General features: G+C 38.8%; 1 protein-coding gene and 4 long non-coding RNA genes across 5 annotated transcripts; all 5 read right to left on the bottom strand.

The window, feature by feature from the left end:
• Nucleotides 1-275: 275 nt before the first annotated feature.
• LOC140004958 (uncharacterized) lies at nucleotides 276-1,188 on the bottom strand. The gene is made up of 2 exons (XR_011812778.1): nucleotides 1,130-1,188; nucleotides 276-496 (listed from the first exon to the last, which is right to left on the bottom strand). It is a non-coding gene; the product is annotated as an uncharacterized lncRNA (long non-coding RNA).
• A 2,714-nt stretch (nucleotides 1,189-3,902) lies between these two features.
• On the bottom strand, nucleotides 3,903-4,815 carry LOC140004957 (uncharacterized). Its single transcript, XR_011812777.1, has 2 exons — nucleotides 4,757-4,815; nucleotides 3,903-4,123 (listed from the first exon to the last, which is right to left on the bottom strand). It is a non-coding gene; the product is annotated as an uncharacterized lncRNA (long non-coding RNA).
• A 2,714-nt stretch (nucleotides 4,816-7,529) lies between these two features.
• LOC140004956 (uncharacterized) lies at nucleotides 7,530-8,442 on the bottom strand. The gene is made up of 2 exons (XR_011812776.1): nucleotides 8,384-8,442; nucleotides 7,530-7,750 (listed from the first exon to the last, which is right to left on the bottom strand). It is a non-coding gene; the product is annotated as an uncharacterized lncRNA (long non-coding RNA).
• A 2,714-nt stretch (nucleotides 8,443-11,156) lies between these two features.
• On the bottom strand, nucleotides 11,157-12,069 carry LOC140004955 (uncharacterized). The gene is made up of 2 exons (XR_011812775.1): nucleotides 12,011-12,069; nucleotides 11,157-11,377 (listed from the first exon to the last, which is right to left on the bottom strand). It is a non-coding gene; the product is annotated as an uncharacterized lncRNA (long non-coding RNA).
• A 3,738-nt stretch (nucleotides 12,070-15,807) lies between these two features.
• LOC113721858 (uncharacterized) lies at nucleotides 15,808-23,830 on the bottom strand. The gene is made up of 3 exons (XM_072044885.1): nucleotides 23,770-23,830; nucleotides 16,382-16,807; nucleotides 15,808-16,325 (listed from the first exon to the last, which is right to left on the bottom strand). Exons 1-3 carry the CDS (start codon nucleotides 23,828-23,830, stop codon nucleotides 15,808-15,810), a joined length of 1,005 nt encoding a protein of 334 aa, XP_071900986.1.
• Between the last annotated feature and the right edge of the window lie 406 nt (nucleotides 23,831-24,236).

The following is a 24,236-nucleotide window of genomic DNA, read 5'->3' as shown; positions in this document are numbered from 1 at the left end:
GGTTTTTAGTTATCATTATTAGTTGTTTGTTAGCATTAAATAATTTCGGTCAATTATGTGATAGCCCCACTTTCCCCTAGGGCGAACCAAAGGGGTTAGCGGACTGCCTGCCCAGCTCTCGCCAGGACTAACGATACAGACTAGAACTATCTATAGCGATCCGGAACTTACAAACGAGCGTAAACAGGTCAAAATGGTAAAATAACCCAAAATAAAAAAAATGAAATCCGGAGTCGGCCATGAATAGTAACCGACCCGTCAGAACCCAACCGAAATAGCTAACAACCATTCACATCTGAACTTTAGCGTTTACAAATCAAAATGACATACAAAAGTTTTCAAAAGTTAATATATACACATGGTTTGCCAAATCAAAAGAGAAAACGCCCCCAAAAGTACACTTAGGGTTTTAAAACAGTGAGCTATACAAAAGATATGTCCAACTAGCTCAGTTCGGCAACCGATTATCAAATCCAGACCAAAAGTGTTTATTTTCCTGTAAGGAAAACAAAAGGAACAGAAAGGGGTGAGCTTGCGCTCAATGAGGTACCAAACAGATAGCATTAAAATCATGGCATTTCACGTTTAGCAAATCAAGTACACATGCCAGATATAAAGCAAAGGAACCAATGATTCAAATCAGAAGGATACGGGTGGCTCTCAGGAGCCAAGTTTCCAGCGCAGTACTTGATCTAAACCGGTTGACTCTCCGTCAACGTATAAAGAACCAACGCGTCCGTAGATCCCCCTTTACACCGAATTCCGTCCACCAAACACCCCTTTACCGGGCCCGCTCACCGTAACCGAACAGAAATGGTAATACTCGAGTATACCTGGAATCAAGGGTCTCAATACCCAAAATCCCCGAACAGACTACCGTGGTTCGTTATCTAATCGTCCAGGCCCTTGCCGGCCCGACTCGAATAACTTAGCCACAGGATTGAGCTCATAGGTCATAGAAATCCGAACAGATGCAGACATAGATAACAGATTCAAATTTTGCATAGTAAATTGGCATATGATCAGACTAGAGAACGAGTGTGATAAAGTACACCCTCGTCTCGAACAAATAAACAGATTGCAGAGCAAAATCAAGTTAAACAACAATGAAGGGGAGTGGTACACTCACCGATTCAACTTCAAAAAGTTTCACTTCAGATTGGCCTTAATCGCCAAGAAACCCTAAAATAATCAAAATAAACCAATTGAAGGTTTTACTTCCAGAATCGAGTAAACAGAATGCACATGTGAGGCTCGACTACACGTCGTACGCCTTGCCAAATAAATACTAATGCAAGGGTGCAAAACATGATTTTCTTGGAAACGAAAAGGTAGCATGAAGACCTAGGCGCAAACAACCCAAAAGCCTTTCATTCTACCAAAAGGCAAACCTAACTTAAAGGAACCAAACGGCCTAGAAAATCGGGCAGCACTTCCCCTAAATCTCTTACTTTTCCAGCCATTAAGGCTACATTCTATCCTCAAATCAGTCCCAACATCTCACACAAAATTCATCTCATTTCCCAAAAGCCGTTCACTAGGCTCAAAGTGGTACAAGTACAAAAATTAACTAGGAAACAACCGAAATGAAAGCAAGCCCTAAAAGAGACTCGATAACGAGTCATAAACCAATGCCAACCACAACCCCAATAAGGTTTCATATGCATATATAAGCATCATAGGTAACCAGAAATTAAGAAATGGCTTTAACTTAGGCCTTAACAAAAAAACGTATTTGACCTCATAATGCGGTAATGACACCACTTTCACTACGGTTATCGAATGGGGTGCAAGACCCACCGTTTCGAAGCTATGAAACAGAGCTACAACAATGTAGAAGGTCGCTCAATCCAGTTCCTGGCCCAACTAGGTCAAAAATGCCAAACACTAAACCAGAATCACCAAAACAGGTTTGCAAAACACAGAAAACTGTAATCGGTATATCTCAGTCCATACAAGTCCAAATGCCGAAATTCCAAAGGCATAAGTTAGCTAAGACATCCAACTACATTTCATCAGAAGACACCAACTTCAAAATCCAAACCAAAACCAGTCAAAATGGCCAATTACTATCGCAGTTTTCGCATTCTGTCCAAAGCAGAACAGCTACAGTAATTTCGTCATAACTCATTCTACATTAATCCAAATGACCTGAAATTTTACAGGCACCTCCAAAACATCAATACCTACAACTTTCATGTTTTAAGCAAAGTCTAATTCGGCCTCTAAACCAGTGATCTAAAACCGGACAGAATTGGGATTTTATGAACCCTAACTTTCCATTTTTCACACCAAATCCAAAATTGATTGCATTTAACCACAATTCACACTCACTAGAGTCATTTCCAACCATTACAATTCATCATACAAGCCCCCAACATCAAGATCATATTAAACCAGAAAAATTCCCAATAAAATAAAAACTTCACCAAAACAAGCCAAATCAAGAGATAAATCACATTTTCAAACACTCAAGCCACTTCTAAGCATCATATAACCATTATTAGAGGTAGTAGGGTGTTCAAGCAACACTTACCAAGAAATCAAGAGAGAGAGGGATTGTGGACACCTTAGCTTCTCCAAAAAATTTCACCAAATCACTTACTAGCACCAACTAGAGGGAATTTATGGAGTAGAAACTAGTTTAAGTAATTTTCTTGGAAGATTTGAGCTAGTTTGAAGCTTGAAACTTGGAGAAGTTTTCTTCCTTTTCCTTGCAAGAGGTTCGGCCATGAGAGAGAGAAGAAATGGTGATTTTTGTGAAATTTTAAGATATTTAATCACTTGGTAAAAAAAGTCAAAAAGTGAATAGTGTCCAACCAATCAAATGGTGACACTTGTCACTTCATAAATGAATCTCTATCTCTTTGTTTCCCCCTCATACCAATCCAAATAACATCCTCTACTTATCTCTTAACACCCGATAAATTAACTCCAGTATCCAAAACTTAACCTTATTGGCCGAATTTTTCCGAACTTTTCGCACTAGTGGGTCCCACGTCCACTATTTACTCTTAATTTTCTAAAATTTCTCCAATGCTAGGAAAATCATCTTAAAACTATAATTGCTCATAAAATTCACTAAGAAAATATTTCTATGCCAGAAAATGCAGAAAACATGCAATTAAGGGGAAATAAACCCTAGGAAAATAATTAGGGTTTTACGGGTTCTCACACTCTCTCCCCCTTAAAAGAATTTCGTCCTCGAAATTCCTTATCATTGACTACTCCGAGATTAAATTGAGCATTATACTTAGCTAACAGATCTGTACCCCTTCTAGGGCTTCGTCCAATTATTTATATCTTAATCAGGGTCGATCATGCTTAACCACACCCGAACAAACCACACGAAGTTCCATAGAATCGCCTTTCTAGTTCACCAAATCCTTTCTAACCTAGGCCCTCATATCTTTCATATCCGGGCGCAAGAATCCCATCTAAGATAATTCACAACTCGAGCCGGCCGGTCCCAAGAGTAAACCATCTTTATTAAGGATTCCTACCCGACATACATACCTAGCTTCCTCGAGTCCCATGATAATGATTCGTACACTTATCATATGCCAGGTTCATAACTTACGCTCAAACGAGCACTTAGACATATTCATGAAATTAGGACCACAACACCACTTGGCCCAGTCTCACTCCGCGCAGAGACCACGCGAAGTGGCTCTGATACCACCTGTGACAGCCCCACTTTCCCCTAGGGCGAACCAAAGGGGTTAGCGGACTGCCTGCCCAGCTCTCGCCAGGACTAACGATACAGACTAGAACTATCTATAGCGATCCGGAACTTACAAACGAGCGTAAACAGGTCAAAATGGTAAAATAACCCAAAATAAAAAAAATGAAATCCGGAGTCGGCCATGAATAGTAACCGACCCGTCAGAACCCAACCGAAATAGCTAACAACCATTCACATCTGAACTTTAGCGTTTACAAATCAAAATGACATACAAAAGTTTTCAAAAGTTAATATATACACATGGTTTGCCAAATCAAAAGAGAAAACGCCCCCAAAAGTACACTTAGGGTTTTAAAACAGTGAGCTATACAAAAGATATGTCCAACTAGCTCAGTTCGGCAACCGATTATCAAATCCAGACCAAAAGTGTTTATTTTCCTGTAAGGAAAACAAAAGGAACAGAAAGGGGTGAGCTTGCGCTCAATGAGGTACCAAACAGATAGCATTAAAATCATGGCATTTCACGTTTAGCAAATCAAGTACACATGCCAGATATAAAGCAAAGGAACCAATGATTCAAATCAGAAGGATACGGGTGGCTCTCAGGAGCCAAGTTTCCAGCGCAGTACTTGATCTAAACCGGTTGACTCTCCGTCAACGTATAAAGAACCAACGCGTCCGTAGATCCCCCTTTACACCGAATTCCGTCCACCAAACACCCCTTTACCGGGCCCGCTCACCGTAACCGAACAGAAATGGTAATACTCGAGTATACCTGGAATCAAGGGTCTCAATACCCAAAATCCCCGAACAGACTACCGTGGTTCGTTATCTAATCGTCCAGGCCCTTGCCGGCCCGGCTCGAATAACTTAGCCACAGGATTGAGCTCATAGGTCATAGAAATCCGAACAGATGCAGACATAGATAACAGATTCAAATTTTGCATAGTAAATTGGCATATGATCAGACTAGAGAACGAGTGTGATAAAGTACACCCTCGTCTCGAACAAATAAACAGATTGCAGAGCAAAATCAAGTTAAACAACAATGAAGGGGAGTGGTACACTCACCGATTCAACTTCAAAAAGTTTCACTTCAGATTGGCCTTAATCGCCAAGAAACCCTAAAATAATCAAAATAAACCAATTGAAGGTTTTACTTCCAGAATCGAGTAAACAGAATGCACATGTGAGGCTCGACTACACGTCGTACGCCTTGCCAAATAAATACTAATGCAAGGGTGCAAAACATGATTTTCTTGGAAACGAAAAGGTAGCATGAAGACCTAGGCGCAAACAACCCAAAAGCCTTTCATTCTACCAAAAGGCAAACCTAACTTAAAGGAACCAAACGGCCTAGAAAATCGGGCAGCACTTCCCCTAAATCTCTTACCTTTCCAGCCATTAAGGCTACATTCTATCCTCAAATCAGTCCCAACATCTCACACAAAATTCATCTCATTTCCCAAAAGCCGTTCACTAGGCTCAAAGTGGTACAAGTACAAAAATTAACTAGGAAACAACCGAAATGAAAGCAAGCCCTAAAAGAGACTCGATAACGAGTCATAAACCAATGCCAACCACAACCCCAATAAGGTTTCATATGCATATATAAGCATCATAGGTAACCAGAAATTAAGAAATGGCTTTAACTTAGGCCTTAACAAAAAAACGTATTTGACCTCATAATGCGGTAATGACACCACTTTCACTACGGTTATCGAATGGGGTGCAAGACCCACCGTTTCGAAGCTATGAAACAGAGCTACAACAATGTAGAAGGTCGCTCAATCCAGTTCCTGGCCCAACTAGGTCAAAAATGCCAAACACTAAACCAGAATCACCAAAACAGGTTTGCAAAACACAGAAAACTGTAATCGGTATATCTCAGTCCATACAAGTCCAAATGCCGAAATTCCAAAGGCATAAGTTAGCTAAGACATCCAACTACATTTCATCAGAAGACACCAACTTCAAAATCCAAACCAAAACCAGTCAAAATGGCCAATTACTATCGCAGTTTTCGCATTCTGTCCAAAGCAGAACAGCTACAGTAATTTCGTCATAACTCATTCTACATTAATCCAAATGACCTGAAATTTTACAGGCACCTCCAAAACATCAATACCTACAACTTTCATGTTTTAAGCAAAGTCTAATTCGGCCTCTAAACCAGTGATCTAAAACCGGACAGAATTGGGATTTTATGAACCCTAACTTTCCATTTTTCACACCAAATCCAAAATTGATTGCATTTAACCACAATTCACACTCACTAGAGTCATTTCCAACCATTACAATTCATCATACAAGCCCCCAACATCAAGATCATATTAAACCAGAAAAATTCCCAATAAAATAAAAACTTCACCAAAACAAGCCAAATCAAGAGATAAATCACATTTTCAAACACTCAAGCCACTTCTAAGCATCATATAACCATTATTAGAGGTAGTAGGGTGTTCAAGCAACACTTACCAAGAAATCAAGAGAGAGAGGGATTGTGGACACCTTAGCTTCTCCAAAAAATTTCACCAAATCACTTACTAGCACCAACTAGAGGGAATTTATGGAGTAGAAACTAGTTTAAGTAATTTTCTTGGAAGATTTGAGCTAGTTTGAAGCTTGAAACTTGGAGAAGTTTTCTTCCTTTTCCTTGCAAGAGGTTCGGCCATGAGAGAGAGAAGAAATGGTGATTTTTGTGAAATTTTAAGATATTTAATCACTTGGTAAAAAAAGTCAAAAAGTGAATAGTGTCCAACCAATCAAATGGTGACACTTGTCACTTCATAAATGAATCTCTATCTCTTTGTTTCCCCCTCATACCAATCCAAATAACATCCTCTACTTATCTCTTAACACCCGATAAATTAACTCCAGTATCCAAAACTTAACCTTATTGGCCGAATTTTTCCGAACTTTTCGCACTAGTGGGTCCCACGTCCACTATTTACTCTTAATTTTCTAAAATTTCTCCAATGCTAGGAAAATCATCTTAAAACTATAATTGCTCATAAAATTCACTAAGAAAATATTTCTACGCCAGAAAATGCAGAAAACATGCAATTAAGGGGAAATAAACCCTAGGAAAATAATTAGGGTTTTACGGGTTCTCACACTCTCTCCCCCTTAAAAGAATTTCGTCCTCGAAATTCCTTATCATTGACTACTCCGAGATTAAATTGAGCATTATACTTAGCTAACAGATCTGTACCCCTTCTAGGGCTTCGTCCAATTATTTATATCTTAATCAGGGTCGATCATGCTTAACCACACCCGAACAAACCACACGAAGTTCCATAGAATCGCCTTTCTAGTTCACCAAATCCTTTCTAACCTAGGCCCTCATATCTTTCATATCCGGGCGCAAGAATCCCATCTAAGATAATTCACAACTCGAGCCGGCCGGTCCCAAGAGTAAACCATCTTTATTAAGGATTCCTACCCGACATACATACCTAGCTTCCTCGAGTCCCATGATAATGATTCGTACACTTATCATATGCCAGGTTCATAACTTACGCTCAAACGAGCACTTAGACATATTCATGAAATTAGGACCACAACACCACTTGGCCCAGTCTCACTCCGCGCAGAGACCACGCGAAGTGGCTCTGATACCACCTGTGACAGCCCCACTTTCCCCTAGGGCGAACCAAAGGGGTTAGCGGACTGCCTGCCCAGCTCTCGCCAGGACTAACGATACAGACTAGAACTATCTATAGCGATCCGGAACTTACAAACGAGCGTAAACAGGTCAAAATGGTAAAATAACCCAAAATAAAAAAAATGAAATCCGGAGTCGGCCATGAATAGTAACCGACCCGTCAGAACCCAACCGAAATAGCTAACAACCATTCACATCTGAACTTTAGCGTTTACAAATCAAAATGACATACAAAAGTTTTCAAAAGTTAATATATACACATGGTTTGCCAAATCAAAAGAGAAAACGCCCCCAAAAGTACACTTAGGGTTTTAAAACAGTGAGCTATACAAAAGATATGTCCAACTAGCTCAGTTCGGCAACCGATTATCAAATCCAGACCAAAAGTGTTTATTTTCCTGTAAGGAAAACAAAAGGAACAGAAAGGGGTGAGCTTGCGCTCAATGAGGTACCAAACAGATAGCATTAAAATCATGGCATTTCACGTTTAGCAAATCAAGTACACATGCCAGATATAAAGCAAAGGAACCAATGATTCAAATCAGAAGGATACGGGTGGCTCTCAGGAGCCAAGTTTCCAGCGCAGTACTTGATCTAAACCGGTTGACTCTCCGTCAACGTATAAAGAACCAACGCGTCCGTAGATCCCCCTTTACACCGAATTCCGTCCACCAAACACCCCTTTACCGGGCCCGCTCACCGTAACCGAACAGAAATGGTAATACTCGAGTATACCTGGAATCAAGGGTCTCAATACCCAAAATCCCCGAACAGACTACCGTGGTTCGTTATCTAATCGTCCAGGCCCTTGCCGGCCCGGCTCGAATAACTTAGCCACAGGATTGAGCTCATAGGTCATAGAAATCCGAACAGATGCAGACATAGATAACAGATTCAAATTTTGCATAGTAAATTGGCATATGATCAGACTAGAGAACGAGTGTGATAAAGTACACCCTCGTCTCGAACAAATAAACAGATTGCAGAGCAAAATCAAGTTAAACAACAATGAAGGGGAGTGGTACACTCACCGATTCAACTTCAAAAAGTTTCACTTCAGATTGGCCTTAATCGCCAAGAAACCCTAAAATAATCAAAATAAACCAATTGAAGGTTTTACTTCCAGAATCGAGTAAACAGAATGCACATGTGAGGCTCGACTACACGTCGTACGCCTTGCCAAATAAATACTAATGCAAGGGTGCAAAACATGATTTTCTTGGAAACGAAAAGGTAGCATGAAGACCTAGGCGCAAACAACCCAAAAGCCTTTCATTCTACCAAAAGGCAAACCTAACTTAAAGGAACCAAACGGCCTAGAAAATCGGGCAGCACTTCCCCTAAATCTCTTACCTTTCCAGCCATTAAGGCTACATTCTATCCTCAAATCAGTCCCAACATCTCACACAAAATTCATCTCATTTCCCAAAAGCCGTTCACTAGGCTCAAAGTGGTACAAGTACAAAAATTAACTAGGAAACAACCGAAATGAAAGCAAGCCCTAAAAGAGACTCGATAACGAGTCATAAACCAATGCCAACCACAACCCCAATAAGGTTTCATATGCATATATAAGCATCATAGGTAACCAGAAATTAAGAAATGGCTTTAACTTAGGCCTTAACAAAAAAACGTATTTGACCTCATAATGCGGTAATGACACCACTTTCACTACGGTTATCGAATGGGGTGCAAGACCCACCGTTTCGAAGCTATGAAACAGAGCTACAACAATGTAGAAGGTCGCTCAATCCAGTTCCTGGCCCAACTAGGTCAAAAATGCCAAACACTAAACCAGAATCACCAAAACAGGTTTGCAAAACACAGAAAACTGTAATCGGTATATCTCAGTCCATACAAGTCCAAATGCCGAAATTCCAAAGGCATAAGTTAGCTAAGACATCCAAATACATTTCATCAGAAGACACCAACTTCAAAATCCATACCAAAACCAGTCAAAATGGCCAATTACTATCGCAGTTTTCGCATTCTGTCCAAAGCAGAACAGCTACAGTAATTTCGTCATAACTCATTCTACATTAATCCAAATGACCTGAAATTTTACAGGCACCTCCAACACATCAATACCTACAACTTTCATGTTTTAAGCAAAGTCTAATTCGGCCTCTAAACCAGTGATCTAAAACCGGACAGAATTGGGATTTTATGAACCCTAACTTTCCATTTTTCACACCAAATCCAAAATTGATTGCATTTAACCACAATTCACACTCACTAGAGTCATTTCCAACCATTACAATTCATCATACAAGCCCCCAACATCAAGATCATATTAAACCAGAAAAATTCCCAATAAAATAAAAACTTCACCAAAACAAGCCAAATCAAGAGATAAATCACATTTTCAAACACTCAAGCCACTTCTAAGCATCATATAACCATTATTAGAGGTAGTAGGGTGTTCAAGCAACACTTACCAAGAAATCAAGAGAGAGAGGGATTGTGGACACCTTAGCTTCTCCAAAAAATTTCACCAAATCACTTACTAGCACCAACTAGAGGGAATTTATGGAGTAGAAACTAGTTTAAGTAATTTTCTTGGAAGATTTGAGCTAGTTTGAAGCTTGAAACTTGGAGAAGTTTTCTTCCTTTTCCTTGCAAGAGGTTCGGCCATGAGAGAGAGAAGAAATGGTGATTTTTGTGAAATTTTAAGATATTTAATCACTTGGTAAAAAAAGTCAAAAAGTGAATAGTGTCCAACCAATCAAATGGTGACACTTGTCACTTCATAAATGAATCTCTATCTCTTTGTTTCCCCCTCATACCAATCCAAATAACATCCTCTACTTATCTCTTAACACCCGATAAATTAACTCCAGTATCCAAAACTTAATCTTATTGGCCGAATTTTTCCGAACTTTTCGCACTAGTGGGTCCCACGTCCACTATTTACTCTTAATTTTCTAAAATTTCTCCAATGCTAGGAAAATCATCTTAAAACTATAATTGCTCATAAAATTCACTAAGAAAATATTTCTACGCCAGAAAATGCAGAAAACATGCAATTAAGGGGAAATAAACCCTAGGAAAATAATTAGGGTTTTACGGGTTCTCACACTCTCTCCCCCTTAAAAGAATTTCGTCCTCGAAATTCCTTATCATTGACTACTCCGAGATTAAATTGAGCATTATACTTAGCTAACAGATCTGTACCCCTTCTAGGGCTTCGTCCAATTATTTATATCTTAATCAGGGTCGATCATGCTTAACCACACCCGAACAAACCACACGAAGTTCCATAGAATCGCCTTTCTAGTTCACCAAATCCTTTCTAACCTAGGCCCTCATATCTTTCATATCCGGGCGCAAGAATCCCATCTAAGATAATTCACAACTCGAGCCGGCCGGTCCCAAGAGTAAACCATCTTTATTAAGGATTCCTACCCGACATACATACCTAGCTTCCTCGAGTCCCATGATAATGATTCGTACACTTATCATATGCCAGGTTCATAACTTACGCTCAAACGAGCACTTAGACATATTCATGAAATTAGGACCACAACACCACTTGGCCCAGTCTCACTCCGCGCAGAGACCACGCGAAGTGGCTCTGATACCACCTGTGACAGCCCCACTTTCCCCTAGGGCGAACCAAAGGGGTTAGCGGACTGCCTGCCCAGCTCTCGCCAGGACTAACGATACAGACTAGAACTATCTATAGCGATCCGGAACTTACAAACGAGCGTAAACAGGTCAAAATGGTAAAATAACCCAAAATAAAAAAAATGAAATCCGGAGTCGGCCATGAATAGTAACCGACCCGTCAGAACCCAACCGAAATAGCTAACAACCATTCACATCTGAACTTTAGCGTTTACAAATCAAAATGACATACAAAAGTTTTCAAAAGTTAATATATACACATGGTTTGCCAAATCAAAAGAGAAAACGCCCCCAAAAGTACACTTAGGGTTTTAAAACAGTGAGCTATACAAAAGATATGTCCAACTAGCTCAGTTCGGCAACCGATTATCAAATCCAGACCAAAAGTGTTTATTTTCCTGTAAGGAAAACAAAAGGAACAGAAAAGGGTGAGCTTGCGCTCAATGAGGTACCAAACAGATAGCATTAAAATCATGGCATTTCACGTTTAGCAAATCAAGTACACATGCCAGATATAAAGCAAAGGAACCAATGATTCAAATCAGAAGGATACGGGTGGCTCTCAGGAGCCAAGTTTCCAGCGCAGTACTTGATCTAAACCGGTTGACTCTCCGTCAACGTATAAAGAACCAACGCGTCCGTAGATCCCCCTTTACACCGAATTCCGTCCACCAAACACCCCTTTACCGGGCCCGCTCACCGTAACCGAACAGAAATGGTAATACTCGAGTATACCTGGAATCAAGGGTCTCAATACCCAAAATCCCCGAACAGACTACCGTGGTTCGTTATCTAATCGTCCAGGCCCTTGCCGGCCCGGCTCGAATAACTTAGCCACAGGATTGAGCTCATAGGTCATAGAAATCCGAACAGATGCAGACATAGATAACAGATTCAAATTTTGCATAGTAAATTGGCATATGATCAGACTAGAGAACGAGTGTGATAAAGTACACCCTCGTCTCGAACAAATAAACAGATTGCAGAGCAAAATCAAGTTAAACAACAATGAAGGGGAGTGGTACACTCACCGATTCAACTTCAAAAAGTTTCACTTCAGATTGGCCTTAATCGCCAAGAAACCCTAAAATAATCAAAATAAACCAATTGAAGGTTTTACTTCCAGAATCGAGTAAACAGAATGCACATGTGAGGCTCGACTACACGTCGTACGCCTTGCCAAATAAATACTAATGCAAGGGTGCAAAACATGATTTTCTTGGAAACGAAAAGGTAGCATGAAGACCTAGGCGCAAACAACCCAAAAGCCTTTCATTCTACCAAAAGGCAAACCTAACTTAAAGGAACCAAACGGCCTAGAAAATCGGGCAGCACTTCCCCTAAATCTCTTACCTTTCCAGCCATTAAGGCTACATTCTATCCTCAAATCAGTCCCAACATCTCACACAAAATTCATCTCATTTCCCAAAAGCCGTTCACTAGGCTCAAAGTGGTACAAGTACAAAAATTAACTAGGAAACAACCGAAATGAAAGCAAGCCCTAAAAGAGACTCGATAACGAGTCATAAACCAATGCCAACCACAACCCCAATAAGGTTTCATATGCATATATAAGCATCATAGGTAACCAGAAATTAAGAAATGGCTTTAACTTAGGCCTTAACAAAAAAACGTATTTGACCTCATAATGCGGTAATGACACCACTTTCACTACGGTTATCGAATGGGGTGCAAGACCCACCGTTTCGAAGCTATGAAACAGAGCTACAACAATGTAGAAGGTCGCTCAATCCAGTTCCTGGCCCAACTAGGTCAAAAATGCCAAACACTAAACCAGAATCACCAAAACAGGTTTGCAAAACACAGAAAACTGTAATCGGTATATCTCAGTCCATACAAGTCCAAATGCCGAAATTCCAAAGGCATAAGTTAGCTAAGACATCCAACTACATTTCATCAGAAGACACCAACTTCAAAATCCAAACCAAAACCAGTCAAAATGGCCAATTACTATCGCAGTTTTCGCATTCTGTCCAAAGCAGAACAGCTACAGTAATTTCGTCATAACTCATTCTACATTAATCCAAATGACCTGAAATTTTACAGGCACCTCCAACACATCAATACCTACAACTTTCATGTTTTAAGCAAAGTCTAATTCGGCCTCTAAACCAGTGATCTAAAACCGGACAGAATTGGGATTTTATGAACCCTAACTTTCCATTTTTCACACCAAATCCAAAATTGATTGCATTTAACCACAATTCACACTCACTAGAGTCATTTCCAACCATTACAATTCATCATACAAGCCCCCAACATCAAGATCATATTAAACCAGAAAAATTCCCAATAAAATAAAAACTTCACCAAAACAAGCCAAATCAAGAGATAAATCACATTTTCAAACACTCAAGCCACTTCTAAGCATCATATAACCATTATTAGAGGTAGTAGGGTGTTCAAGCAACACTTACCAAGAAATCAAGAGAGAGAGGGATTGTGGACACCTTAGCTTCTCCAAAAAATTTCACCAAATCACTTACTAGCACCAACTAGAGGGAATTTATGGAGTAGAAACTAGTTTAAGTAATTTTCTTGGAAGATTTGAGCTAGTTTGAAGCTTGAAACTTGGAGAAGTTTTCTTCCTTTTCCTTGCAAGAGGTTCGGCCATGAGAGAGAGAAGAAATGGTGATTTTTGTGAAATTTTAAGATATTTAATCACTTGGTAAAAAAAGTCAAAAAGTGAATAGTGTCCAACCAATCAAATGGTGACACTTGTCACTTCATAAATGAATCTCTATCTCTTTGTTTCCCCCTCATACCAATCCAAATAACATCCTCTACTTATCTCTTAACACCCGATAAATTAACTCCAGTATCCAAAACTTAACCTTATTGGCCGAATTTTTCCGAACTTTTCGCACTAGTGGGTCCCACGTCCACTATTTACTCTTAATTTTCTAAAATTTCTCCAATGCTAGGAAAATCATCTTAAAACTCTAATTGCTCATAAAATTCACTAAGAAAATATTTCTACGCCAGAAAATGCAGAAAACATGCAATTAAGGGGAAATAAACCCTAGGAAAATAATTAGGGTTTTACGGGTTCTCACAAATTACACTTTACCTTTGGCTGAATTCTGAGTCTTAGATTAGTTAATTAGTTGTTAGATATTAAGTTAATACAACTTGGATAATTACACCCTTAATGAAGGGCAAGATCGTCCATTGGCGGTCTAGGGTTTTGTCTTGTAAGGCTATATATAGCCTAGGTATTCATTCATGAAGGGGATTCAGATTTTTTGCAAAATATTGTGAGTTTATTCACTCTCTCTTGCCTCAAGAGAATTTCCTTTGAATGCTTGAGAATTAATCTCAAGTTGTTCATCGAACTTATCAATCAAGTAGTCACCTTGATTGTGGCGTTCTTCTATCTATACTTTTGGTTCACTAAATTTGCTAGTTTTGGGTTAAGGAATCTCCTTAGTTCGTGGCTTGTGATTCTAGAAGGGTCAAAGTTCCGCAAATCATCCCAACTTGGTGTTCGTCTAGATCCGTCTCACATCACTACAAGCTTCAAAGCCAAGGATAAAACCCATTAAAGCCAAGAATGAAAGATTGGATGGTGTTGGATGGTTACCTCCTAGCTTTGAGAGAAACCAGAAATTTTTTGGCACCAAAAGCTCCAAGAAAACCACCAAGAGGAAGTCTTTCTTCTAGTGTAAGTGAATTTCCAAGTGGTTTGTGAGTTGGATGCAAAGTTTGAGATGAAATGGAGGAAGATTGGTGCAAGAATGAAGAAGCTTTTCTTCCTTTCTTTTCTTTTCTGTTTGGTCGGCTGAAATGGAGAAGAGAAGATGAGGGTTTTGTGTTTTGTGAAGCTTCCTTGAGAAGCTTAAGTGATTGGTGGCCAAAATTCCTACAAAAGTCAACTAGGAATAGTGCTCGCACGCGCGCGTTTCATATCCTTTTTCTCTCGGGTTTATTTCACTTGTGCACTAAGCTTCAATTGTAATTCCTTTAACACTGTAATTATTCACTCTTAGCAACCTAGTATAAATTTCTTAAATCTCCATTTAGCCGTTCCGGCTCAATTTACGCAAATTTCTGATTCGCGCAATAAAGTAAAACTTACAAGAAATTTATGTAACGGTGATATAATTAACTAACTCTAAGGTAAATAATTATAAAAATAACTATTTTTAAGAATAAACATGAGTCCTCAAATTTCCAAGATTATTGCACTCTCGGATCAAATTTTTCCTCAAAAAACGTGTACTTATTATTCCTTACTAAACGAGCCTCCAAAAAATTAAATTTGCTGACAGGACATTTTAAAAATGTAAGTGAGACATTGTTTTGTATAAATGGATTTAAAATGGTTGAAATAAATTATTCGGAGAAAACGGGTGAATAAATGTTTAAATAAGCCAATAAATAAGATAAAAATAAGAAAATTTTTCAAGTCCTCACAATATACAATAATCATAATGTAAGAAAAGTAGAAGACATACAAATACCAATGAATAAGAGAAACAATTAAAATAAATTCGATCTCATAGTTGTTTGTAGAATCAAATCTTCAATTTATCCTTTGACTGGAAAGAAGAACTTAGCCATGTCTCGTGAGAAAAGTGGCCAAGAAAAATATTGATGTTTTTTTATGGGTAAAATACATAAAACCCCCCTGTGGTTAAGGAAATTGACACGAAACTTCCTCATTGTTTAAAAACTCCCACATAACCTCCTTGTGCTTTGGACTAATTTGGAAAATGGATGGAAATCATCCAAATTGATGAAAAGATGTAAATTTCCTATATTAACCCTATTTACAAACTAAATCAAAGTTTAGCTCAGGGCTCAATTAAAGTTTTAAAAACTTTTTTCCTTCATTTGAAACAAAGGTAGAACTAAGGAGCTCATTTGAAATTTTATAAAATGTATCATCTTCATCACCAATCCTCTGTTGCGACTCACGAATCATTTCAGTCCTCTTCATCTCCATCTCCATCTCCATCCTCATTTCCTCCACTTCCCTTATCATGTCCATCTTTATCCTTTCCATCCTCACGAACCCATCTCCCAGAACCCGTATGGCCGACACCATTTCTGCTAATGGGTCTCCCGTTTTCACATCATCTCCGACAACCCTTTTCCCGATATCACTTCTCCCGCCAAACCCATCTCTCAAAGCTTTAGTAGACCCATAATTTACACCAGTGTTAGGGTTAGGCCCACCCACATCATCAAATCTACTATATACCTTGGCAGCCGCGGCAGGCCCCACGTTCCCCCTTCCCGTGATCCTAATTCGAAACCCAGTGCCTCCGTTCACCATACCCCCATGAAAACTACTCCAATTACTACTATTATTATTGATATAACTGCCCATATGATTCAAGCTATTGGTGTTATATATATATATATATATATATATATATATATATCTCCAATGGGCTTAACATGTGACTCTTCCTGATCTTCTTCATCCTCATTGGCTTCGGCCGCAGCGGAAGAATTGGCATCCATGCGTTTAAAGTGGACCCAGGCGGAGCAATACCTGTGGCTCTTAGATCCGCCGTAGGGGCCGGCGCGTTGGATCTCGACACGGTAACGTTTCCTCAGCTTCTCCATCTTGTGCCGGTACTGAACGGCCGTTTTGGCGTTGCCGATGGGGCATCTAGGAGCGATGTTGTCGGCGACCTCCTGCCAGTGGTTGGCCCTGAGATTCCCACGGTGGAGGGAATACCACGGCAGAGTGATGATTGATGGTAGAGTTGCTGACTTGCTGGTGATTGTTGGTGATGGTGGAGCTACTGACCACCAGTGGTGGTACTGACGATGATTGGTGTTCACCAGTGTCGCTGACCATTTTGGTATTATTGACCAGTTTGGTTGTGAGCAGGGAAGAAATGGAGAAGGAAAATAAATTAAATAATGACAAAACACTGCAAAATACTAAATTGTCCTTGACAATGTCACTTGAAACTCCCTTAATACACTAGTGCATCTCAAACGCCGTCAATTTGGATGATTTCCGTCCATTTTCCAAATTAGTCCAAAGCACAAGGAGGTTATGTGGGAGTTTTTAAACAATGAAGAAGTTTCGTGTCAATTTCCTTAACCATAGGGGGGTTTTATGTATTTTACCATTTTTTTATTGTGAGAAAAAGAGAAAAAAACTACCGACTATAATATTCTACGATGATAATCTAAACAGAGAGCCAGAGTTATATTGATGTTTCCCACTCAAAAGATATCTCCTAGTTTTCCTAGAATTTAACCTATTAGAAATATATTGTTCTTTAAGTTAAAGTAAAAGTTGGAGTGAAAATCATAGCTAATTATCTTAAATGAAAATAGAGTTTTCCAATGAGAAATAGGATTCTTGGTTTCTTCCCAAAGTTGCGGAGAAAAATCGATCGATCTTATGATATTAGTCTCGAGTCTTGCACTTCTAAATTCTGCAACCGCATGCACCCCTGCTTCACATCAATTAATCTTCTCAGTAACCCTTTTTAAGCTCTTTGTGTCGCGCCCCACTTTTGGATGTGTGAATTGTGTGAGTGATGTGTGTGTGAAGTGTGGTGTGAACGTGTGCAAAATGAAAAGTAAAAAGGCCATGGGACTTTGGAAAGCGACGATTTGGCCAATTGAAATTTTAAAAAGGGTTTTTTTAAATATGAAAATGGAGTCGCCACTTGGTATAGATTTGGGGTGTACCAAGTCACCCAAAAAGTGTTTTTTAAAGACAAAGTAGTAAAACCCTTTTTAAAACGACTCCTAGTCCACGTAAGCCAAAGAAAAAGGTTCGGGGGTCACGTTTGACAAAGGGGAAGGCAAGGATAGAATCCAAGGCACCCCTTTGACCTAGCCAAGGCTAGTTGCGCGACTTAACCTTACCTTTCCTAATTTTCTACCCAATATATGTTCGCACGTTGGATATGACTATATGAATGCAAAACGGAGAGAAAAATGCAATCCTAAATTCTACGATGTCTCTCGTGAGGCTTTTGATCCCAAACCACATGAATTGTGGCGGCCAACAAAGGAAAACCCCATAGAGGTCGATTAATGCAAATGAGACTCAAATGTGCAAGTGTGGAAGTGTATGAAAAGAAATTTAAAAATCCAAGTGTTTGTGTGCAAGTGTATGAAAAGGTGCACGTGTGCAATTGTATGAAAATTCCAAGTATTTGTGTGCAAGTGTATGAAATATAGTGATAAGTGCATATAGGTGTAATTAAATGCAATTTCGTGAAGTAGAAATCAAAATGAACAATAAGGAAAGGAAATGTGAATTGAAAAGAATGAGTGAGTGATGAATGAGAATGAATGAACCTAAGGGAATGCATCAGGTCGGGTATGGGAATGACTCCTAACTTGTCGACTTCGATTTTCCCTTTGATTAGAAGGCAAAACTAGTGTGCTAAGGCTATCGAGTAGCCACACTCGCTCGTTTCCCTTATCAGAAAGGGACCCTTCAGGCAAATGTACCCTAACTAGCATGAGATGCAAAGGCCTAAAATGAAAGGGAAAAGGTTAGAGGGACATGCCAAATGCCATAAAAACTAAAAATGTATGAAATGTAGTGGAGCATGCGAATGTGAACTAGCGAGGAGGGTCCCTAAGGGTCTAGCGTTGGACTAGCCCATTCTATGAATTCCGACTAGCGTTGGACTAGTGGAAACGTACATTCATCCATCACATTCATTTATAAATATAGAAAGCAAGTAGACATGCAAAATCACTTATAACACGTAGCACATAACACTTAGCATGCTCGACTAGATGCAATAGCTTAATAAAGCAAATTAAACACATAGCAAACCAAATAATACCCCAAAAGCAAATGAAACTATTACATGGGCTAACTAAAACAAATGGGGGAAGGGGGAAAAATGGACAAAGTGCTCTCTAATTCCCTATCTATTACAAGCCAAGAGGTGTACACATACCCCATAAATAAAATAAAAGAAAGACTTAAAAATGAAAGGAATTAAAGAAAACTTAAGAAAGCCAAGTAGACATGCAATTCACGTAACACGTAGGAGCACGTAAGAGAGAAGTAAAGAAGATAAAAGAAAGTTATACCTTCCCCTAATGGTAAGCAAATGAAGGAAAATGGCTTCAAAACAATAAAGGGGTCAAGGCATCAATTTAAAAGTAAAGTATAAGCAAAAACATCAAAAACCACCTAATTGCACCTTGAATGAGCTCAAAAGCAAGGAAGGGGGCCAAGTCATGACTCAAATTGCAATTATTTTAGAACCCAATTGTAAGCTACTAGAACATAGTTGGGCCTTAGTAATATGCGGAGGAACATGGGGGACTGATTTGCAATTTTTTGAAACTTTTTACATGCCAAATTCATGCAACAAAGAAAACAACGTAAACAAGTTTCTGCAATAAACTTTCGGCAGCTTCCTCTTGTAAACTTCATGCCAGATTTTAAACAAACTAACTAACTAACACCAACTCTCAAACACCCTTGACAACTGAACATTTTTGTTAACTCAATCCCTTCATAAACAACCAACCCTTAAAATGAAATGAAAGATCAAATGATGAACCATATTGCGGCAGAAAATAGAACTTGCTTGAAATTTTATTTCCCAAAAACGCAGGTTCCCATCCAAATGCCCAATTTTGATCTAAACTTTGTTCCCCAGACACCAAAATAAAAAACTAAGCAACCAAAATAAGAACTTCCGCATCTAAAAAGGCTAAAAAACTTAACAGGATATCACGCCACATTCTGAAAGAAAAACATGCAAACATTTGATATTCAAAATCTGCTACAACTAAAGGAGAAGTCTGCTGCAGCTTCATTTACAAATGGGCTCTAGACAGCCTTAAGTATAACCATTTCATTTGTCCAAACTCTGGATTAAGCAATCAAAACAAATAAAACTCACATCCAACAAGCAAAACATAGAAGGAAATTATATAAAACACTTATGGAACTTTTAGGCAAGATGGAAAAAGATTACTGTAATTTTATTGATTCACTTTGAGTTGAGCGCATATGATATAGCAAGGGTGAAATATCTTGAAGACTTTGCTGGACAGCCTCAATAATAGCCTTTGGTATATAAAAATCCTCCAAACACACACTAAACCCCTCGGAATACAGATTTTCCATCAACAAGGGTGTCAAACAACTGAAGAATCTTAACACCTCCTTAGGACCTTTTTGTAAAGAAATGAGAACATGTTTGGGCTTTTGTGGAACATGGAGAAGCTTGAAGGATTAAATTGATTAAGTATTCAAATTACTTGGGCCATAGTGAGCTAAGGGGGGACTTGGGGGGGTTCAAAGGCAATTTTGAAACAATTTCCATGCAGGTTCATGCAACAAGCGTAAGAAACTTGTTTCTGCAACAATCATTTTTGCTGAAAGCTTTCTGCAGCCCAAAACAACATTGCTACTTTCATTTCCGCAAAACAAATGTCAACCTCGACACAAACTTAATCAAAATTCTTTCAAATCAAACCAACTTCATTTCCGCAAACAACTTCAACATTCAATCAAACCAAAACATAAAAGAAAAATCATGCAAATGCCATGAAGAAAATTTCTGCTATAACCATTTCGCAGCTTCAGGAAAAATCTTTCCTTCCACAACCATTCTCATGCAATTTCTTCTTACACTTAGACATATTCATGCAAACAACCAATAAAAGGCTTGATTGAACTATCATCTAGACAAGATACCAGCTTGGAACCGAAATGAAAGAGTAAACAAAAAAAACTAAAATCGTAAGACATGAAGATTCGGCCAGCTATGTACATTTTCCAGCAATGTTTTTTGCCATTCTTGTGGTCATTCTAATGCAACTTTTCCATCCAAACAAAAACTAGAATCTTAAACAAACATCATAACTTTGATCTTAACAATAAAATTACCAAATTCAACATCCTAATAAGCCAAAACCTAAACAGAAAAACACACCAGTGCTTAGAGAAAAGTCCAGCCAGCATTCGGCAATTGGAGTTGTTCATTATTTCATTTTTTTTTCTTGCTTAGCCGGACCAATAAACTTCCTTAGCTTGAACATCTAATTTTAATTAAACATCTAACCAAGTGAAAATCAACCACTTTCCAGCAAATTTCATGCTAAAATACCCATGCAATTTCCAAAACAAACTTCAACGGCTAAACTGGAAAAATTGGTTTAGCAATCCAGCAACTTCCAATAAAATTTCCAGCCATGCAACCAAATTCCTCAGCCATAAAGATCACATGCAACACCAAATAACAAACTATCTATCAGATTGGATCCAAAATCAAGTTCAAATGTCATCAAAATCACCATTTAACCAGAAATTCAACCCAATTCTCTCGATTGACATGCATGCAACCGGATTTTTGGTATTCCTTCAATTTTCTTGTTTAATCCAAGTTAATTAGCTTCATGCAGAGCTAGATCATCCAGGCTTTGGTTAGTTAAACATACATATAGCTCAGATCATCAAAACTTGGTCAACCGAAGCTGCAAATTTCCAGCTTAAACTCTCGGCAACCATTTTCTTCACAAACAGATTTTTCTATAACTTAAGTTATCATCTAACCACACAATCCTCACATGCATGCCCTTAAACAACTTCATCAACCCATAAACAACTAGTTTAAGTCCAGAAATTTACCTCAGCTTAAGACTTAGCTCACACGCCAAGCAGCTGCAAAATTTTCCTCCTCTCGGCTTTGCTCACGCACGCAGGGTTGGTTGGTCTGAGTTCAGTGGTTGCAGTTGTAGTGATTGTGGTTGAATTGAGCACGGCTGGTTGAGGTGAAGAATAATGGCAGCTCTCAGATGATGGAGAAAGTAATGAAGCTCACGCAATTGTCTCCTGCTCTCACCCTCTCTCGGACAGTTCAAGTACCGAAGCTCGCACCGCTCTCTTTCTGGCTTCTCTCGTCAATGATACCAAGGCAGAGAAATGTTGTTGTGAGCTCAGCTGGGAGCTCAACTCATGCGCAAGAAAGCTGAGAAAATCTTCCTTCCTTTCGGCTCGCACGCACAGGTTTGGTTCGCTTGGCTGTGGCAGATGGTGGAGCTGGTGGTTGCTGCGGTGATGGTGTTGGTTGGAAGATGATTGCAGCTAGTGGAGGTTGAAGAGAAACGAAGGGGACTCACGCACAACTTCTCCCTCTCTTCCTTCGAGCTCACGGACAGAAACAAGAAAGATTCAGCTCCCGAGTTTTTTTCTTTTTTTTTTTCCAGATGCAAGGTGCGGCTCCCTCTTTGTCTCTCTGGTCGATGATTCCGATGTGAGGTGGAGTGGTAATGCCAAGTTGTGATAGTGGAGAGAAATCTTGTTGTGTTCTGAGGTAGTGGAATGGAATGAGTGGCGGATGAGGGAGGTAGAGTGTTTTAGAGGTTATAAGTCGGCATAGAGATGGAAGGTGCTGGAATGTAAAATGGAAATGGATTCGGCAGAAATAGAATTTTGATTTTTTTATTTTTTGATTTTTTTATTTTTTGATTTTTTTTTTTGAAACAAACAAAATTGATAATAATAAAAACAAAATAATTAACATTTGATGAAAAATAAACTAGAACAATAAAGTGCAATTTCCATTTCTTTTCCATTTCCTATTTTCATCGTTTTTCTCTTTTTTTTTTTTCTTTCTTTTTTTTTTTTTCAAAATAACTTAACAAAAATAAACAAAATGCCAAAAGATTGAATTTAGAAGACATAAAACATATTTTGTGGGCAATTTTCTTTTTTCTTTCTTTTCTCTCCTCTTTTCTTTTCACTTTCTCATTTTCATTCATTTTCCAAGAGATTCTATGCTAACAACTTAAAAATAAAAATAAAACTAGAAACTAAAACTAAAAATCGAATAAAACTAAAATGAAAAAATTAAAAATAAACAGCAAATGAAATTACACCAAAATTTGGTGTCTACAGTTTGCCCCTCTTTGTCTGAGTTTTGAAAAAACTTGAGACAAAGAAGTAGACACCAAATACTTACCTGTGTTATTCGGCTGCAATGGACGCTTCTGAAATGAGGATCGACCTCTTTAACATTTTTTTTTTTTTTTTTTTTAAAATGGAATTGACCCAAACAGGAAATTAAAACGGGACTGACCCGAGCAGAAATTTAAAATTGGGACTGACTAGAGAAGGAAATTCAAATCATGGGACTGGCCCGAACAAGCTTTAATCGCGGGACTGACCCGAATGAGCTTTTGAATCGTGGGACTGACCCGAATGAGCTTTTGATCGAGGGACTGACCCGAAAATGCTTTTGATCGAGGGACTGACCCGAAAATGTTTTTGATCGAGGGACTGACCCGAAAATGTTTTTGATCGTGGGACTGACCCGAATAAGCTTTTGATCATCGGTCAGTGGGATTAAACCCGATCCTGCCGTGACGAAATTTGATTCGATTTTGGTTTTTGATTGATGATTTTTGCTTCTTTTTGACTTTTCTTTTTGACTTTTCAAAATCTTTTCAAAAAATTAATTTGCCCCAGTATGATGAATTTTTGATATTTGAGTCCAGAGTTGATTCTGTATCGCCATGCTATTGCACTTTTTGATGAAATTTGCTTGCGACATTTTCAATCTGCCTTTGTTCACCAGAGGACTCTTTCCGACACCGATTCCAGTGCGAGGTGTGATTGTTTTCATCCATGCATGAAATTTCCTGCAAAAGAGAAAAAACAAAGGAATTGCCACCCTTATTTGATCCGTTTGTCCTTGAGAATCGTGTAAACATGAGTCTTTGGATGCCTTCGTCAAAGTTGACCGTGGCATCTGACTTGGTTGGATTTGTCATTTCTAAACGTCTCTGATTTTTTCCGACTAACCGAGCGTGCATTTTGCCATATTGTGAAGCTTGCGTAACCGACCTTGCTGAATTTCAACCATTTTCGCAAGATGACTGAACCCAAGTATGCTTTGAATAAACCATGGGGTTATCATTCACCAAAATTCGATGATTAAAAAGTAATTTCACCTATCATGCAGAAATGAATATGTGAAAGAATGCAAACACAAACCATTTGTGCTTAAAGCCTACAAAAATGCCATGAATACAAGCAATTGAGAAAAAATGAGCTTCCTAAGAATGAATTTGCTAAAGAAATATTTTTACAAAACGACACAGTTTTGGCCAACGGATGTCATATTCGAGTTCCTGAATATCTTTGTTCTGCAATTCGACACTGGCAGAAGTATTATGAAGAGAAATTCCAAATGAACCAAGTCATCAACTGTTCTTCCTCGTGTTTGCTCATTGAAGAAACCTACCTAGCGCCCTTTCGGGTTTTCATCA

Source organism: Coffea arabica, chromosome 4c (assembly GCF_036785885.1).
Source record: "Coffea arabica cultivar ET-39 chromosome 4c, Coffea Arabica ET-39 HiFi, whole genome shotgun sequence".
In the NCBI taxonomy this organism is placed as follows: Eukaryota; Viridiplantae; Streptophyta; class Magnoliopsida; order Gentianales; family Rubiaceae; genus Coffea; species Coffea arabica.
The sequence above is the reverse complement of the archived record's forward strand: the minus strand, read 5'-3'. Positions and strand labels throughout refer to the sequence as shown.

Coding starts and splice junctions, on each gene's coding strand:
- LOC113721858 (XM_072044885.1), bottom strand. CDS start 23,830: ATGGTTGAAATTCAGCAAGGTCGGTTACGCAAGCTTCACAATATGGCA. Junction 16,808..23,769: donor TATGGCAAAATGCACGCTCG/GTTAGTCGGAAA, acceptor CAAAATGGTCAG/CGACACTGGTGAACACCAAT. Junction 16,326..16,381: donor GCCCATTGGAGATATATATA/TATATATATATA, acceptor ATATGGGCAGTT/ATATCAATAATAATAGTAGT.